At 35.4% G+C, this 18618-nt stretch overlaps 1 protein-coding gene across 2 annotated transcripts; it reads right to left on the reverse strand.

Annotated features, from left to right (window-relative positions):
* Positions 1 to 3109: 3109 nt before the first annotated feature.
* On the reverse strand, positions 3110 to 16570 carry LOC140035424 (pleiotropic drug resistance protein 3-like). Of its 2 annotated transcripts, XM_072076386.1 has the most exons (24): positions 15021 to 16570; positions 14528 to 14651; positions 13882 to 13967; positions 13034 to 13118; positions 12399 to 12558; positions 12236 to 12312; positions 11400 to 11453; positions 11208 to 11298; positions 10789 to 11090; positions 10421 to 10702; positions 9755 to 10068; positions 9384 to 9544; positions 9192 to 9295; positions 8389 to 8545; positions 8176 to 8304; positions 7993 to 8066; positions 6709 to 7041; positions 6315 to 6605; positions 5931 to 6014; positions 5699 to 5832; positions 4906 to 5133; positions 4361 to 4532; positions 3731 to 3985; positions 3110 to 3554 (listed from the first exon to the last, which is right to left on the reverse strand). In XM_072076386.1, exons 1-24 carry the CDS (start codon positions 15401 to 15403, stop codon positions 3288 to 3290), a joined length of 4347 nt encoding a protein of 1448 aa, XP_071932487.1. In that variant the 5' UTR covers positions 15404 to 16570; the 3' UTR covers positions 3110 to 3287. The 2 variants fall into 2 exon arrangements, with proteins under 2 accessions (XP_071932487.1, XP_071932488.1); XM_072076387.1 differs by lacking the exon at positions 3731 to 3985 and having other exon boundaries at positions 15021 to 15552.
* Positions 16571 to 18618: the final 2048 nt, after the last annotated feature.

The following is an 18618-nucleotide window of genomic DNA, read 5'->3' on the forward strand; positions in this document are numbered from 1 at the left end:
GTCATTGTTCTCTTTATTTCTTTTCTTATTCTTCATTGCTTATATTGAGGACAATGTAAGATTTAGATGTAGGGGATGGTTAACTATGTTTTTAGGTGATTTTTTTTGCTTTTTCTTTTCCTTATTAGTTATTTGTTTAAACAATGATGAATGCAATTGAGATACGAATACGAATAGTGAGTTCATGCTATGGGATTTTCTATTTTTCTCGATGATGGAATTAATCGATGAATATGCTGAACTTGACATAATTTTGACCACTTGTGAGATTTTTGGATTTATTTTTTTCGTTTGTTGAGTGGTTATTGCATATGGTTTGTCATTTTAGAACTTGCTCGGTTATGCATGTCAAGACCACATTTAATTGAATTTTATGCATTAAAATAACAAGGGCATTTAGGATTAACCAGTTTTGACTTTCGTAAAGCAACTTACCCCTATTTCATTGTCCTTTAGTAAGCCAATCTGAGCCTTTAACAAATTTCTTTGTTTAATAACCCCAATTGTTAGCCCAAAAAGCCTCTTTTTAGACCTTCTCTTTGAGTCTTGTGTTAAAGAAATGTTTTTATTTCATTGCATGGAAATTCGGGATATTATTTGAGAGGCATTGAATAAGAAATGCAAGTATGACAAGTGAAGTTAATTTCTAAGGTGTCAGTATTGAAACAGAAGAAGAAAAAAAAAAAGAGACGAGAAAAAGAAAAAAAATGAAGAGAAAAATTCTGAAAACAAAGTATGTTGCAATGCACTTTCGTGCGTAATTCTTATGCTGTGACAAGTGCCGACAATTACTTTCACTTGTTAGGTTGTTGCTATGCCTTGTGCAAATTTGTAAGAACCTGTGTAATAAATTTTTGGACATTTTCTTTGATATTTTTACACATTTAAATTTCTTTTTATCCTACCTCTTTACCCGAGCCCCATTACAACCTTGTAAAGTCCCTTTGATTTGTGCATTTAATCTATAATTAAGTGGTGGAAATTTGATATATGAACAAGTTTATGGTAATGTCATCTTATTGTGTCGATTTGAGAGTAGTTGTATACCCTATACACTTTGGAGTGAATGAGTACATATTAAATAAGAGAATTGTCAGTTTGGCATATTCTGAATTTGATGAAATTGTTGGGAAATTTAGAATATCTTTATTGGTATGACCTGCTATGAATTGCTTGATATCTTAATTGCACTTTTGAGTTGCTTATGCTTGAGGACAAGCATAGTTTTGATGTGGGAGAGATTGATAGGGTGCATTTTAGTGGGTTATTTCGCTAATATTTCATAGTTGTTTGGACAAAAGATTGCACTATTTGGTAAATTCTATTTATGTTTTGTGTTGGGCGTTAATTGCAGAAATTGGTGAAGAAAAGGTGTTGAAAATCAATTCCAGAAGACTTTCTAACAGTTAGGTGCAGGTACACCTAATTCTAGCCTTCAAGTCCGGATTCTCAGGATGTATTGCACGTGAGAGGTTTCCAAAAATGCATCAAGTAGTTGGCTACAAATTAGGAAACTAGTGGGCCACTCCCAAGAAAAAGGAAAGTTGAGGAAGTTGACTTGTAATAGGGCTTTCTTTTAAGAAATTGATTGGTATTAGGATACCAATCAATCAGGAGTCAGAGGAGGAAAGAAATTGTCAGACAATTTTTGTTTTTTCCATCTGGTGTGGTGGCTAGAAACAAAGAGGGGAGCTTTTGTACTTTTGGCTTTTGACTTTACTTGCCTTTTGGCAAACAATTGGGAAGAAAACAACGAAAAAGCAATATGCTTCTTCTTGTCTTTTACTTTTCCTCCATTGACCTAATTTTTGGAGGCAAGAATTGACAGCTTTTCCCAATTATTTTCGCATGGCCTGTTCTCCACTTATGGAGAACTAATATCATACTTCTAGTCAAGGAGATAACTGAAGATTTGGTTCAACAAAAACTGTGATATCTAAATTATTTTAATTAGTTCTTTCATTCATTGGTATTTGTATATTTTTTGCTTTTAATGGTTATAACTACTGTGTATAATTGAATAGTTGCACAATATTTAATTATTCACATAGTTTATTTGCTAATTAGGGGTAGTTGAATCCGTAATTATTCGATTACTTTCATCTCGGTAGCAACTGGCATAATTGGGTTTATGTCAGGAAAATGTACAATCTAATTTAAATAAACCCTCGTAGTGTGTTTATTGATTAAAGTAGCGTTTCTCTAGTCCCTAATGCAATTGGGGAATTAAATTTTATGGTCGTATCTAGGGTTATTCCCAAATTAAGAAAATAGTCAATGGTTGTACCTTGACTATCGAAAAAGTAAGGAGAGACTGACTGTCAGATCATATTGACAATTAAAAACCTACTTATTAGTGAATGTTAGGATTATATCTGAATTGGTAATCAGTTACTTGAAGTATTTCTGAAGTATACCCTTACCTAGAGTTTTTCCAATTATTTTTCTCAATTAATTATTTTTTGTAGTTGATTTATTTAGTCAACAATTCATTAGCAATTAATTCTCAAACCCCCCGTTCATCTTAACTTGAAAAGGAACGAACTTTTCCCCAGTCCCTGCGGAGACGACCCTACTTGTCACTGTCTACTAGTTAGTAAATTCTGTCAATTAATCAATTTTAGGTATATCGGATTAAGCAAACTCTTCGGAGTCAGGGTGAATCAAGTAATTCATTGCACATCCAGAGTCTCTTCTCCAGCACCTAGAATTGCTTGTCGACTGATTTTGGTGGTAGTTAAATTTTTATTATTGCACAGGTTCGGCACTTGTCAATGATCCAACAAGTTTTAAAGAAATTGCAAGCCTTCAAAAGGAGGAAAATCAGGATTCAACGAAGACTTGATTCCTGTATATATCACTGGAAAGCACAAATGGAGGAGGGTGAATATGTTGATGATTTGAATCCCATCCCTGCGAAGACTGGTGTTTGACCCAAGAAGTATTAAGGAATTTGCCAGCCTTTCTGTTATTTCGATGACAACCACATATAGGCCAATAATTATGTAGTAGAAAGCCTAGAGAGAGCGTGGAGTTTTTTGTTGTCTCATCTCACTGTCCGCCTCTTCTTCTTCTAGAACAATTTTCCCCCAAAACAGGAAAAGAAATGGAGAAGAAGAAATAAAAATACTAGTGCTATACGAAAAATTTAAAGGGACAGTGTGTTATGCAAAAACAGCAAGATTTAAACTTCTTGAATAACACAAGAAGTTTTCTATAATTTTGGTTATTGCTACATTTTAAGCTTACAAATATATGATCTGCTCAGCCCAAAATTGTTGTGTATTTCACCTCTTCTGAAAGTTTAACTTCCCTATGCAATATGCAAATAAAGTTGCAAAAACAATCGGGTACAAGGCCAAAACCACGGCCACAATAGGTAGGCGATTATGGTGAAATCCAAAGTAATCAGTCAGAAATTTTGCTACAGTTTTAGTTTCTTCAAACACCTCAATCTCCTTCTCGATGTCTCCGTACTGTGAAGTGAGCACGCCATTAAGCGTCCACGATGTAGGGATTATATAATAAAACCAAATCCACCACTTCGGAATTTGCTGCAAGTTAAAGAAATAGAAATCCTCAAGGCTAGCAATAAAGAAGAAGAACAACCATGGAGAATTCCACACCTTGTTCTAGTTTGTTATATCACAGATGCCTACGTTGGAGGGTTAGCGTACTAATCATGAATTGGGTTTTCCTGGAAGTTCTTAGAGATGAAAATGGTACTTACCGGTCGAGGAACTAAAAATCCAGCAAAGAGGTTGAACATTGTATAAAAGGTCGACTGCAAAATGGCAGCCACCGGAAAGCTTGGAGTGATTGCAATCAGGAGCATGCCCAGATAATTGAAGTACAACAACGTACAAAACATTGTATAGAAGTACCAGAAAACCTTATAAGCTGACCAATAGTACCCAATCATGGGATATGTGATGATTGTATAGGCAAGGGATTGGGCAAGGATATAAGGAATCTCTACCGTTACCTACAAAATTTGACATACGAACTTGAACGAATAAGTACTTGTTAAAGAAGAAAGTTGCTCTTAAAGTGAAAATTTCAAGTACTTGGAATTGAGTGCTTATGAAGTAGCCTTTGCTCCATTAATCTGTAGCACATAAACTTTGTGTCTGAATTCTTTTCCTTACTCTTTATGTTCAGCATAGAAAACATGCATATAACCCGGTTTGAACTTAAAAACCACATATATGATTTGCCTAAAACCCGCATATTGGAGGGACTTGACATAACTTTCACTGAAGCACAAACATAACCATGAAAGAGCAAGTTTGTGCAAAACTTTCAGTAAACTTGAAACAACGGGTTCATTTTTGTTTTTTGTTTCCCAAATTTAATTTACCTGTGCGAGTGCATAAGCCCATGAAGCATACATTCCTGCAAATCTTTCTCGATAAAGGACACTGCGCTCTGTGCTGACATATGGTAAAACCGAAGATGAATTATTTATTCCACAGAACAATACAGCGCTGAATATTGCACCAAGAATGTTAAATAAGCTTTGCTGATTGTCCCTGTAAAAAAGGAAAAGAAATGATAAATCAGAATCCAGTTAAGTTAGGTAACCAAATTATATGATTAAGTTCTATGATCAGACCAGAATCCAGTTGTTCATTTGGGTTAGATTGGAACTAATTTTGACAGAAATATCCATGCATAGTTTATTGGACATAAGTTATACGTGTACATAGTAAACTATGTACTACAGTTATCTCACTGTATTAAACCAATAGTTGGGAGACAAGAAAAGAGTTACAAAACCAAATCAAGGGCGTAGTTAGATGAATCGATTTTTTACCATTTATCAATTAAGAGAAATCCAAGAGCTGAAAACTTTGCTTCAAATATATCTCAACCTGTCAAATATTTTTTTTTTATACAACTTACAGTTTCTTGCCTTGACGCCAGAACAGTGCTCCAAATACCAGAGATGAAAAGACCATGTGAAGAAAGCGGTTCAAGTTGTATGCAGGACTTCTCCAGTAGGACCAATGTTGTTTCCAGAGGCAAGCTTTGAACTGTCCCCATCCATTTAGTGGAAAACGGGTCGGGAAATGCAGAACTTTTGAATCAGAAGGTGGAATGCTGAGTCTGTTCACTAGTTGTCTGTTATCCCTGTAAGGAAAGTAATGGAAAAATGAGTTCGAGACAAGCTTTTGTTGTGTTCAATCCATCTATGACATAAAAATGAAGATAGGGAAATCCATGTTGACTTTCTGAATGATATCTCTATTTCTTCCCAAAAATTGAAACCAAACACCCTTAAAAATTGTGGCAAGAATCTAGTGCATAAGGAACTATTTCATATTAAGTCTTGCAGACTGTAAAAGCAGAACAAGTTGCTTTCTATAGTAAAATTCTGGAAAACATATGATCACAAGTGCATAATTTGACAGCAAGAAACACATGCTAGAAAATGGATGCAAATTTGGGCATTGATGTACACTAGATGCTTCCGATACCAACACTTCCATGACATCATTAGCAAGCATTTTCTACATGCATCATCTCCATTATTGTCTAATACGTACTGTATAATCATCCGATTCTGACGTTGAAGCTCTTCTCATGGCTATCTAGAATATTTGATATGCAGATGATTCAGTTCATTTACAATTTATCTTAGTAACCTAAAATGGCAGCAAATCCTATAAGACTTATTCTTGGCAGTTAGACTCACTGGTACAAAGTAGAATTCCGGTAAATCTGAGCAAAGTCTATATCGAGTTCAGCTTCAGAAGACGTAGAAGTGACCTCTAACATCCATGTTGCTGGATTATAGTTGTCTTTTATCTTTGGCACACCTGAGATTCCCTGTTACAAATTTCAACAAACAGTCAAAAGTCAATCCTCTTATGGCTAACTACGCAAGGATAAAACTGAAAATTTAGTAAAATTGTGTGACAAATTACCTCAAAATAATCAATAACTTTACTGGATTGTGGACCCAATGGTCCTGCATATATGATGCTCCCTCCAGATTTCAACAAAAGTAGCTGCAACATGTTTAAGAATTATTCTAACTAAAAGCGAGACGGCCATTCAAAATCCCAAACAGAATACCAGGGCTTGGTGTTTCTTCATTTGAACCTTAGCTAATTAGAAGGAATAATTTCTTAACTACTCATGAGGGTTATAATTTCTCATCGAACTTTACCAAGTAAGAGTTCTTCAGTAGAGAACTCTGGAGAGACAGAAAGCTGGTCCCTTGCTTTGCATCAAGTATATTCCTTGGATAGTATAGTCAAATAAAATCCTATGAAATTTCAGTTACTGTGTCGTAGGTTTTCATTTACCTCATCAAATGATTCAAATATGTCTATACTTGGTTGGTGGATGGTGCAAACAATTGTTCTTCCAGTATCAGCCACATTTTTTATAGCCCGCATGACAATTGCAGCTGCTCTTGCATCCAATCCTGTTGTCGGTTCATCCATGAAAATAATGGAAGGGTTTGCTACTAGCTCCACTGCAATTGTAAGTCGCTTGCGTTGCTCAGTTGATAAACCACTAACTCCTGGAATGCCGACTAGAGAATCTTTGATATCATCAAGCTCAATGGTTTCTAAGACTTCTTTAACAAAGTCCTGTTATGATGCCACAACAATGTCAGTGGAACGGTATGCAGATAACAGAAAAAGCAAACTTTATTTATTTGTTTATTACTATCATTTTGTTGAAGTGTCATACAGATTTAGTTTTCGAATCAATCTGGGAATGCAGGCGTAGCCAAGCAGAAAAAATGACTGATTCCTCAACAGTTATTTGCGGTGAGTGTATGTCTGTTTGCTCACAGTAACCCGAGATTCGTGCAAATGTCCTCTGAACTTTGGGAAATCCTCCAATCCTTATTTCTCCTTCCACGTAGCCACTAGTTTTTCTACCAGCAAGAACATCAAGAAGAGTGGTTTTTCCTGCTCCACTAACGCCCATAAGTGCAGTAAGAATACCAGGTCTAAATGCACCAGTAATATCACAAAGTAGTTGAAGCTTTTCCTTTGTGTAACCATGCTCCTTCATTCCCTGAAAACAACTCCAGATTATGTAGTTCTCTAAATATAAACATATTGTAGTGTATATAAAAGACTGAACAAACCAAAAGAGCATCATGGTAAAATATATTTTTCCCATTAGTATGCTTACTCCAAGCAAAACCAAAGGGAAAAATTTTACTTTTACAACAATCTGAACAAGTCTTCCAAGTGTTATTTCCGACCGAAGTTGTACGTACATCCTTACCGTAAATAATTTCTAGATTGTGCTCATTGTAACATTTTTTTGATGCCAAGATTAATCATATGAAAATTTTATAAAGGTAAACCTCAAAAGGAAACGGATTCCTAACATGGCTAGTTTTAACTTGAGGGCCAACTAGAAGATGAGGTTGCTCAACACGTTATCGTGCTTCTTAGTGTTCAGTAAACGTGCATGACTAAGAGAAATTCATCCTACTTCAGGCAAATGACTATGCTACCATCCAATCTGTCTCCTGCATTGCTTGCAATGATTTAGAAATTATAACAACTGCATAATTATGAAGTAATATGAAATAGATTGACCGGAACATTGAACAAGGAAGTAGTTTTGACCTTTAAAAGTAAGTACTTTGCATATAAGCAGCATAACAAACACTCAAGAAGACCAATTTGATTGCCAAGAATTTAAGTATGTTTTTTAAATTTCTTGCAGTTGATAGTGGATGATTAGATTCATATTTAGCTTCAATGCACCAGGGAAGAAGCAAATAAGGACATATTCTTTCTCGTTCTCTTTGCTATTTACCAAGTTTCCTTCGTTCTTTAAATTAGTGTACCTTATTAATTAAAATCTGAGAGTGAAATAAAACTGAGATGATTAAAATTCTCTGCTTTCTGGAGTCAATACTGCCAAATTATATTCATCTTATTAACACTTGTAATGCCCTTGTATCATTCTCATTTGCCCGAAAAATTGGATGAGTTGTAGCATATTTACCCCTGGGGTATCAATGTAGTATTGTAGATCTTGAAATACTACAGTAAGGGGTTCAAAAGGCAAAACCATTTTTCCTGCAAAATGAGTAAAAAGAACTAAATTAGTGCCCTATATAACCAAAAAGATAACAATACTAATCATATATAAGATAAGGGTTAATGTAAGAAATGGAAAATGCCCAACCTTTGCAAGATTCTGTTGTGGTGTTAGGATTGCTTTCTGAATTTTTCATAGTGGCTATGCGAATGGGCTCACTACTTTCTTTCATTTGAGAGAGCTTTTCGCTTGAAATGATAGCACGAGTAACAGGACCTGTGTGCACCTTGATCAGTGAATAACATGTGGATGATGTTTATCCCTTCTACATCTTGATATCATCAGAAAAGATGAACTTACTATTTAAGAAACTTAAGGCCAAAATGAAACCGATATTGAAGAGCAATGCAAATCCCAGCAAAGCACCAACTGAAATCCAAAAAAGCTTCCCATCAAAGCTTAACCCCCGACTTTCTAGTGTTTTTTGTCCTATTGTCATGTTTGATGTTGGCAGAACCTATCAACAACAAGAACGAAAAGCAGTTATATCAGAGAATGAATTGCAGATTACTGTGTTCCATTTGGCAGATGACCAAATAATTGTAGGCAATAACAGTTATCAGCATACTGCAGTAACAATAGCAGGCAGGAAAAAAAATAAAGATGATCAAGATATGTTCATAGAAGACCATCAAACTTGACATGTATTATAGGTGAAAACTGAAGCAGGAAACTGATAGAAGTGTGAGATGTCACAAATAGCAGAAGTGTACCATTAATTGAGTCGCAAGTATTTTAAGCCATTACAAAATTTAGTTTACCAAGCTAAAAATGTTACTTAAATCATTATTTGTCATTACATGTCAGAAGATTTTGCATTGGCAGTCAAAAGAAAGCCTTAATTTGAAAATGCAGGTGCCAAAGATAATGTTCAACAGCTGTGCTTTGAGTACCCAAAATGCTAAGCCCAAACTACAATACCTTTAATCTTCCTAAGTGGACAACTTGTAAATGTAACACAAAAACAAAAAAAAATTATGGCTGTAATGTATGTTAATCTCTATTTGGTTGAACATATATTTAACCAAATTGCCAAAGTAAATACTGATATTGCAGTGGAAAATGTGTAAAATTGCAATGAACCTGGGAGATAAAGAGCTTACTTTTTGCCATCTTGGGGCAAGAAATTCATTTAAAACAAGGCCAATCTCACCATATGTCAATGGACAAACCCAAAAGCCCCATCTTAACCAAGCTGGCATTGAGGCTGCATTTAACTCCACAAGTTAACAACCTTTTACTAGCTAAAGTAAGTATTGCAATTAAAAATGAACTGAAAAAGATTAAACACTTACTTCTTGCGATAATGAAGCCACCAAATGCCAGGGAGAATAACATTGATAAGCTACCAACTGCTGTGGAAGTGATCACATTTCGACAGACAGATGCAATGAAACGGAACATGGATATTGAAGACAAGTGCATGGAAAACAATAAGATTAGTTGGCGGAAGAACCTGACAAGTAATGGTAAGTAGTCAGAACTTGATTCCACATTTTCATGATTTGAGTGACATACTTGATAGAGCAATCTAGATATTAGCACAAAGTTGCAATAAAAGATTGTTGGTTTGTCAGATAAACAATAATGATTCTTCAGTAATTGGAAATCTATTTGCTGGATCACCCCACAGATAACAGAAAGCACTCTTGTAACCGCAATTTACCTGCCAACCTCAGGAGTATATCCAATGACATAATAAGTCAAGGATGTCCAGACCACAGCTTCCAACAATGAGAAAGGAACCTTAAGAATTGCAGATGGGATTGCATATGCCCATGCAGGGTAGAAATACAGCTCTCTTTGTTTGTAAAAAATTGAGAGTCTTGCAACAGTCAGTGATAACTCTGGAAATCCATCAACAAGAAGGATGACAAGAGCATAAAACAAAGCTCCCAAGTAATAATTTGCATGGAGAACATCAACGCCCATTCTTGTCCGTAGAAATACCGTCATGGCAACAGATGCAATTATAACCAGCTGAAACATGTGGTAAATGATATTATACATATAAGGACATATAGCAATGGAAAAGGTAATGTACACTGATGCAGCTAGGGAGACAACGATCTCTTCCCAGTTAGCTATTAAGTGATTATGAGGAAATTGACAATTTAGCACACAAAATGTAATTCATTATACTTCACGAACCAGAGATGTTTGAAATACCCATTGGAAGAATCATATTGATTGAAAGTATCTTCTTATTACTACTGTTTATGCAAAACTAATTAGAACCATTTGGCGGGAATATAAACCACTTGTTTTGTTATGAATACTATGGTACTGGGTTGTGATTTGATTATGTGCACAAGGATAACAATGTGCTTACCTGAACAGATTTGAAAATGTAAATAAAAGAATTTCTTTTCATGAGAAGATACTCTCTCGACATGCATGCTCTGAAAAGTGTCCATTTAGGAATGGAAAACTTAGTAAAGCTTATAGCATCATTCTGGCTCTTGGACTTTGAAAATACCCCAGAAACCTCTTCACTGAGCTTCTTTCCATAAACAGATTCTTTAAATTTCCTTGATAACATATCAACAGAGTTGTAAATGTACATTGCACTGTCTCTGCACCAGTACCGAGCTTGATCTTTTCTTGATATAACCTACAATGGAACCAAGAACTTAATTAATATTAGCTAATTGGTCAATGGGATGTAAAGAAAATTAAGAGGAGACGTGATTAACTCACCTCCTGGAGAAAATCTGCTACTCCTTTTCTTTCAGGACACTTAAATCCACAACATTCAAAAAATTCCAGAACACTTGTTCGAGGCCCATGATAGACAATCTTCCCCTCAGACATCAAGATGATGTCATCAAATAGATCAAATGTTTCTGGTGCTGGCTGAAGAAGTGATACAAGTATAGTAGCATCTGTGATATGTGCAAGCTGCTGAAAGTAAGCAACTATTTGATATGTGGTTGAGCTATCCAAACCATTTGATATTTCATCCATAAATAAAGCTCTTGTAGGGCCAACAACCATCTCCCCTGTACAGTAAGTGGTCACAAAATGTTCTCTTGACACTAAAATTTTTTCTCCTATTAATCATCACAGTTTTCATATGAGGTGAGTGTTCTGTAGATTAAGAGTGGCCATAAAGTTACCTGTTGTCAGTCTTTTCTTTTGGCCACCAGAAATACCTCTTCTCATGGCATCTCCAACGAGTGTATCAGCACAAATATCAAGACCAAGTATCTGAAAAGAGATCCATGGTCTCATCATCATTAGTCATTCATTTTTAATTCAAGACTTAGAGTAAAGCATTTGAAGACTAAAACAGTTGAAGGATAGTGTACTTTCAGTATGTAGTCAGTCTGGAGAGTTGTTATTTGTCCTTCAACAGAAATTGCCTGTGTAAGATCAGGTTGAGATAAAGAAACATGAGACTTAAGCCCATCAGCTGTACAAGAATGATAAAATAATGTTCTTGAAGACCATCACTATGGCATTAAGCTAAAAACTGCAATATGACAAATAATTGTAGAAGGAAATTAAGAAAATGTTTTAGTGACAGTTATTTTGTTTACTCTATTTCTTTTTCATTCTCTCAGATTAAGAAATTTTTGGATGGACATTAGTACGATGCCATCCATATGAGTTCAAAAAGATTCAGGCCCACGCTTTGCTATAGTAGAGAATTGAATGAGGAAGTAAGAACCACCATGTTATTGCATTAGCAAAATAGTGAAAAATTGACTTGCAGAATTCCGCAGAGGTAAACCAAGTCAAGTGAATGTGCATACTCTCAGCTCTAGTATTTTTGCGACCCAAGCTTTATATAAAAAAGACCAAAATCATACTTCCCTTAGTGGTTAAACCAAGTTTTGCCAGTTACTGTTCGAATTACTTTTAGCCGAAATGTTGTCTACTGAAAATAAAACTAAAGGTTGCGAATAAGAGATGTTTTGAGGTCTTGATTTAAAGACATTCCACTCTAGCCAGAACTGACAGATTGTGGAGTAAGTCATGGCACATTACGTCAATATGGGATTTATGCAGACTGATGAGTTGTTTTTGATGCAATCCAAGTCCAATTAGGGTCGCATTTATTCTTTCTTGCATCTGAATTTTGAGGTCTTGATTTAAAGACATTCCACTTCAGTCTGAAAAAAGTAAGTTACACTAAATTTACCTTCATGTATGTATCTATGTCAGGATCCGGAAGAATTCCTGCTTCTTTTTCCCTTTTGCTCAGCTCAGTCATTATTGCTTTCAAAGTGGGGAACCTTATCAGTTCCATTGCATCACTGTAACACTTAAGATAGAGAAATAATTTTCTAAGTGCTGAAATATACCTGCTCTGCTTCCAACACCCTGGCAACGAGATGAAAAATCCAGTGTTTCCCGAACAGTCATTTCAGGGATATGCATGTCATATTGGCTTATGTAAGCCGAGGTTTTCTGAGGCACAAGTTCTGTCAATTTGTATCCATTGTACGTTATCTCTCCACTAACCTGTCACAATGAAAAACACAAACTGACATAAAGGCAAATGCCAAGTTTAACTTCTTAAAGACATTAGACAATATAAGGCCCACAGGAGAATTCACATTGTCCTCACTAATATACTGAAACATGGCTAAAAGTTCTGATATTGACTATTCAAGCGTAATTCGTGGTCTCAATGTGCAATCAACTCTTAAATTGCCAAAGAATGCACAAGGCAGTGTTTCAGTGTCATTTAAGTTCGAAAGATCTTTCAACTACTAGAGATTGTAACAAGAGCCAGTTGAGTTTTTAACTTTAAAACTATAGACCAAATTCAGTGCATGGAAGTGCGCATATATCAAGCCCAGGTGATGCAAGTATTGAAGTTCAATCCATTCTGTAGACTTGCTCTATAATACCACTAAGGATTAGAGATCAGAAGATGGTGTCATCTCTTCCAGAGCTCTAGTCGTCTCAACGAAGCATGGAGAAAGAGAAAGACCTTGAGAGATTTATCAAGATTTCCTGAAAGTGCTTTAAGAAGTGATGTCTTCCCACATCCTGGAGGGCCTAACAGAAGAGTCAATCTGCAATAAGAATATTACAAATTACAAAATATCAGAACAATTAATTTGACGAGCAATGAGATGGTCTTAAAGAGACCAATCTCTCCCCATCTCCGTTCCTGAAGCATGATTGAGGAGTTAGCACTGAGAAACCATTCCATGAATGAAACATCTTTGATGAATGAGAAAGGGGAATACCAGAGGATTCAAAAGTAGGGAACAACTGTGATCAGTTAACCAGGCAGAAATTCTTGTCTGTTAGTCAATACTGAACCAAAAGCTCGACTATAACAGATTTGACCTTTGTTATGAAATGAGATCTCACACTTGCAATTAAAGGGAATAAATGGGAGACCAGCATACAAAGGAAGCCCCTGCCTGAACTATTGGTCAATGCAACAGTAGTTGACAACGTAGTCATAATTCAGGTTTTACTCTTACAATACACTCCAAACTTCAGATGGCACGTACAATAGATGTATATCTTGGTTTTAGAATGATAGTTGTTTCATTGTCATGAATGTAATGCAAATAAACCCTATCCACTGAGGGAACTATCAAAGTCATACAAGACCAGCTCCACAAAGCGGATTTAGAGGTACCCAAACAATCACGTATGGGTAGAAGATCATGCACTAGGTTTACAGGTTCATTTTCAAGTTAAAAAGAAGTTGCAGAAGTAAAATTGGAACTGGACTCATATCCAGTAAAGATAGAGAACCATGTAAATTGGAATTTAGCAACATGGTGCACACTTAATTAAAATGGAATTTCTATTGTGTACCTTCCAGGCTTGATGACACCACTAACATCACTAACAATGCAGATCTTTGATTCTTGAGGCTTTAAACCAGGAATCCTTGCAAGGTCCTTCGAAAAAATAATGCATTTTTTCACAAACAGAATACAGAGACAATAATAAGTAAAAAAGGAAAAAAATGATTATTGTTTTCTCTGTGATTTCTAATCATTATAATCTGGGAAGTGGAATTAAAGCATGAAAGAACAATTATAATCTTATTAACAAACTGAATTTTAATGCTTTTAAAAGCAGCTATGAGTCCACTGTTTAGATTAATTTGAAGAAATACTACTGTTCAATAGTCCTAATAAGTGCAGAGATACGAGTAAATGCAGAGTCATATCCACATTACAGGCGCAACAACGCCATTGTTCATATTTTGAAAGCAAAAGGAAGTGCGAATCCGTATATCAATATAAATCATGTTCTGTAAGAATAAGTAATGAAAAGACCCATAATGCATAGAAGCGACATTGTAACAACAAAAGATTGGTCAATTCACACCGGAATGTTCATGGGAACCTCCCATTTTACTGGCAGCTCAGCACACTTTGCACAAAGCTTTTAATTATATCTCAGAGCAGAAACGGACACCACCAATTCTACTTCAAGAGAATGCAGCACTCACCAGAAGCATGGTTTTGAAAGAATTCCAAAGGGTTGGAAGAGGCTTTCCATACACAACTTGACATTTTGCTTCTATAGAGAGATCCTTGTACCTTACTTCCACAGTGGGCAATTCTATGCCAGTACTGCAAGAACAATGTCGCAAAGATAAATGGAGTTAATTTTAACGCCAGAAAAGCTGAACAGGAAGTACAGCTCTTAATCAACCCTCAGGGATTGAAAGGAGAATCTGCAGCATCAGATTTCCTCAAACTAGCTTGCTGCAAATCGTGTTGAGTCAGGGCAACAAACTTTAAGCAATTTTGAATTTACACTGCATCTCTTCATCCTTGATAATTGAAAACTAATGAAGGTATGAAATTAACAGCAGAAATTTTTATCTACATTTGTGATAGAGAAGTGGAATTTAGGTGCTCTTAAAATACTTCCTGTTTTCAGTCATGTAAATTACTTTCAAATGAAGATCACATTTATTAAAAGGAGTGTAACCTTACTTGTCGATCCTCTTTCTCATTTTCTGCAATAAACGAAGGTTATCATGCTCAACATGTCTAATTAGCTTCTCAATGAACATCTGCCTTTCCAGAACACCAAGCTTAGTTACATCAATCACCCGTTTTCTTTTATCATCAGCCATATTTTCACCATTTTCATCAACCAAAGCTGATCTTATCCGTTCAAAAGTAGGCAGTCTCTCAATAGCAGCCCACTGCAGCGCAATTTCTTCATCAAGATTATCATCCCTTCCATTACTCAAGGCTGAATTGCTGCTGAAACTTGAGTTTTGGCACTGAAATGATGCTCTTAAGCTTCTTCCTAACTCTGAGAGCTCGATTCTCAGTGATTCTATATCATCTCTTCCAATTAACTCAGCCATTTCAGACACTCTTGTGGCACTTTAAACACATTTATCAGCAGACAAACAGAGAAAGTCACATGGACTTATAAAGGCCATATTTGGACCAAAAAGCTTGATGAGCCATTTAGGACACTCTTGTGGGACTTTAAACAAATTTATCAGCAAACAAACAGTGAAAGTCACATGGATTTATAAAGCCCATATTTGGACTAAAAAGCTTGATGAGGTATGCCAATATGTCACACCGTGAGGATCATCTTGAAGGTCAATTTCAACATACCACAACTAAACGACGTGCCACAAAGAACACTTTAAAAATCCAAAAGGAATCAATGAAAATCTTTCCTTGGTTAAGAAGTTTATGAACTAAGGCTTCTTCACCAAGAAATAGGAATACTCCTAGTAGAAAATTAGGAATCAGACAGCTCTATCTGAACTCCAGTCCCCATGAGAGAATTAGTTGACTTTCATCTTAAAAAATGTGACACTTCAACAACGCCTCCAGCAATGCCAACTTCAAATTCAATTGTCAAGAGATGGGTCTTTTTTTATTGAGTTAATTGAAGCAGAGAAATCATTATTCTATTCCATTAATCAGTACTGAGTCATCATATATATATATCTTTGAGTTAATCAGATTAACCATACAACCTTTTGTACGTAACACCTTTTCTTTTATTGATTCCAGGGTCACATCATTGAAGGGATTTGCAAAAATTAATGATGATTTTTGGCTTTTTTTAATTTCGTCAGGCGCCCTCAGATACAAGCATACCGACAGGTACATCGACCAACATCAACTAGCTTAGGCATTGATTAAGTCCAGCAGGTTATAGATAAATGCAATATGTGACCATTAAATTGAAAAGAGAGTGAAAAAAAAAAGGTAATGGAGTTCCCAGTTTGGTAATGGTAACAGGTTTCATGGGCAAGTCCCATGTGTCAGTCTTTCATCAGTTCTCTTCTGTTCTCCTGGATTCTTGGTGTAATCCAAATATTAAGAAAGAAGCTCAGAAACCTAGAAAGATACAGTGAATATTATTGTATAAATAAGCAACAATGAATCGAATACCTTGCACCTGCATTTAGATTCAGAAGGTGTATAGTAGTATGTTATTTCCTCTAGCCGCCCTCCTCTGTTGAGTTGGGCTGTCTACTAGTGTAAGTTTAGATAATACTACTAGTATGGTACTAGAGATGTTTTAGATTGATTTAAAAAAGAATACAAGGAAACGAATGGAAACACAAAAAACTAAATTAAAATTGAAAAACTAAACAAAACAAGACAAAAGACTAAAAAGTGAATGCGAATGTGCGTTGAGTTTGTTTTGAGAAAATTAAATTGGCCTAAAACACTTTTTTTTAAAATTTTTTTATAAAACACAACAGAATTTCATTAATGAAATATGCACCAATAGCAAAGTTACAACAGACATGCACAGATATGATAGATCTAGACCTGGCAATTATACCCAAAACCCAACAACCCACCTAATCCACCCACTAATTTGAGAGGTTGGGTTGGGTAATTTGGGTGTTGGGTCAATTTTGGATTGAGTAATAAAAATCCAAATATATTTTGAGCGGTTTGGATATTTGTGTTGGACACCCATTATCCAACTTAAATTTAAAAAATAAATAAAGAAATTAAATTCAAGAAATTCGACGCTTGTTTCTGACGACTTCAACGATAACTTTTGTTCTTCTGCCCGAATAAATCACCACCACCTCCTCCTTTGCCACCTCTACTCTTGAGCAAAATCACATCTCTTCTTCGATTTATATTCAACCACGCTTGGCGTTTGATATATTGTTCCGGTGGACCATTGTTTCTCAAAGTCTCTTATCGATGATATGGCTAGCTTGAGATTTCAGAAAACCGTGCCACTAACAAATATTGTTTTAGAAAACCATGGAAAATATCGGCCACTACCACCAGAGAGCATATAAAAAATGCAATTGCAATATAGAAACCTATCTAGACCAGCGGCTGAGCATATTGTGCTAGATCTTGTGAAGTCCGCTGGCATGCTTCATATCATTTTTGGACTACTTCACAAATTGTGCTTTCATTGGAGCTTTTCAAATGAATTGAATAGTGATATTTGAACTAATTGGTTGAGAATTGTATCTCTCTCATCAAAATTTCAGTTTAATTTAGGCGTGATTGGATCTTTTATGGGACTAGAAATAGTTTAAACAGTTAATACGTGTGTATTTGTGAAATATATTAGTGTGTATTTTAATCTATAAAAATAATGGATTTCTAAAGAATTTAAAAAGTAAGTGTGTTCTTGTATCTATAAAAGTATTTTAGTGTGTGAAAATGTGTTTATGTGTGTGAAATTTTTTTTTTTTTTTGTATGTAAAAATGTATTTGAGAGAATATATGTATCAAAATGTATTAATTAATATATTGGATCATATTTGGGTCATAGGTTTGAAATAATCCAATATAGCCCAATCCAAAATTAATCCAATTTAAAGTTGGACGGGTTGGATATAACTCATTTAAGTGAAAATCCAATATCAACCCGTCCAAAACCCTCCTAATTGCCAGGTATAGACAGATCCAAAGAGCAACATGATTAATATTGTCTCCATAAAAAGTTGAATTCCCAAAATGAGGCAGTAGTATTCGTATTTCAACTTTTCACTTCATGCTTTTTTCGCTCCTCAATAACATTAGTCCTTTAAATAATTATTGTAGTTTAATCTTCATTATCGATCTATTTTTAGTCGAAAATTTCACCAGCACATCGCATGACCACTAAGAAAGATTTAAAATCCCTCCTCCTTGAACTGTACATAGGTCGTCGAGGTTTAAAATCTTGCACTTTTACTTTAAAAAATTCGAAGGATGTATCAGAGCATCCATCTTAATTTAGATGAGTTTTCCTTCCCTCTAATCTCTCATACAACCCAACTTGGTTCCCCTAATCTCCCCAAATAAAATATTATGGATGTTGATGATGATTGAAAGAAAAAATATGCGTAAATTTGATCAAGAATGTACTGTAACAAACCAAAATGCGAGAAACCCACAAAAAGAAGAGTGAAAATATGAAGGATTACTTGACTTGTACTACCATGTTGCTATCCTTAATTCCGATGGGTGGTTTCTTCTATGATTTCCTGTCCTTTGACATGGAACAGTGAAGTCCTTAAATTAATTATACGACGCGGACTTAGATAACAAGTGCATCACATGTTGGATTCCTCAAGCAAGACTA

The sequence above is a fragment of the Coffea arabica genome, chromosome 2c (genome assembly GCF_036785885.1).
Source record: "Coffea arabica cultivar ET-39 chromosome 2c, Coffea Arabica ET-39 HiFi, whole genome shotgun sequence".
NCBI classification, from domain to species: Eukaryota; Viridiplantae; Streptophyta; class Magnoliopsida; order Gentianales; family Rubiaceae; genus Coffea; species Coffea arabica.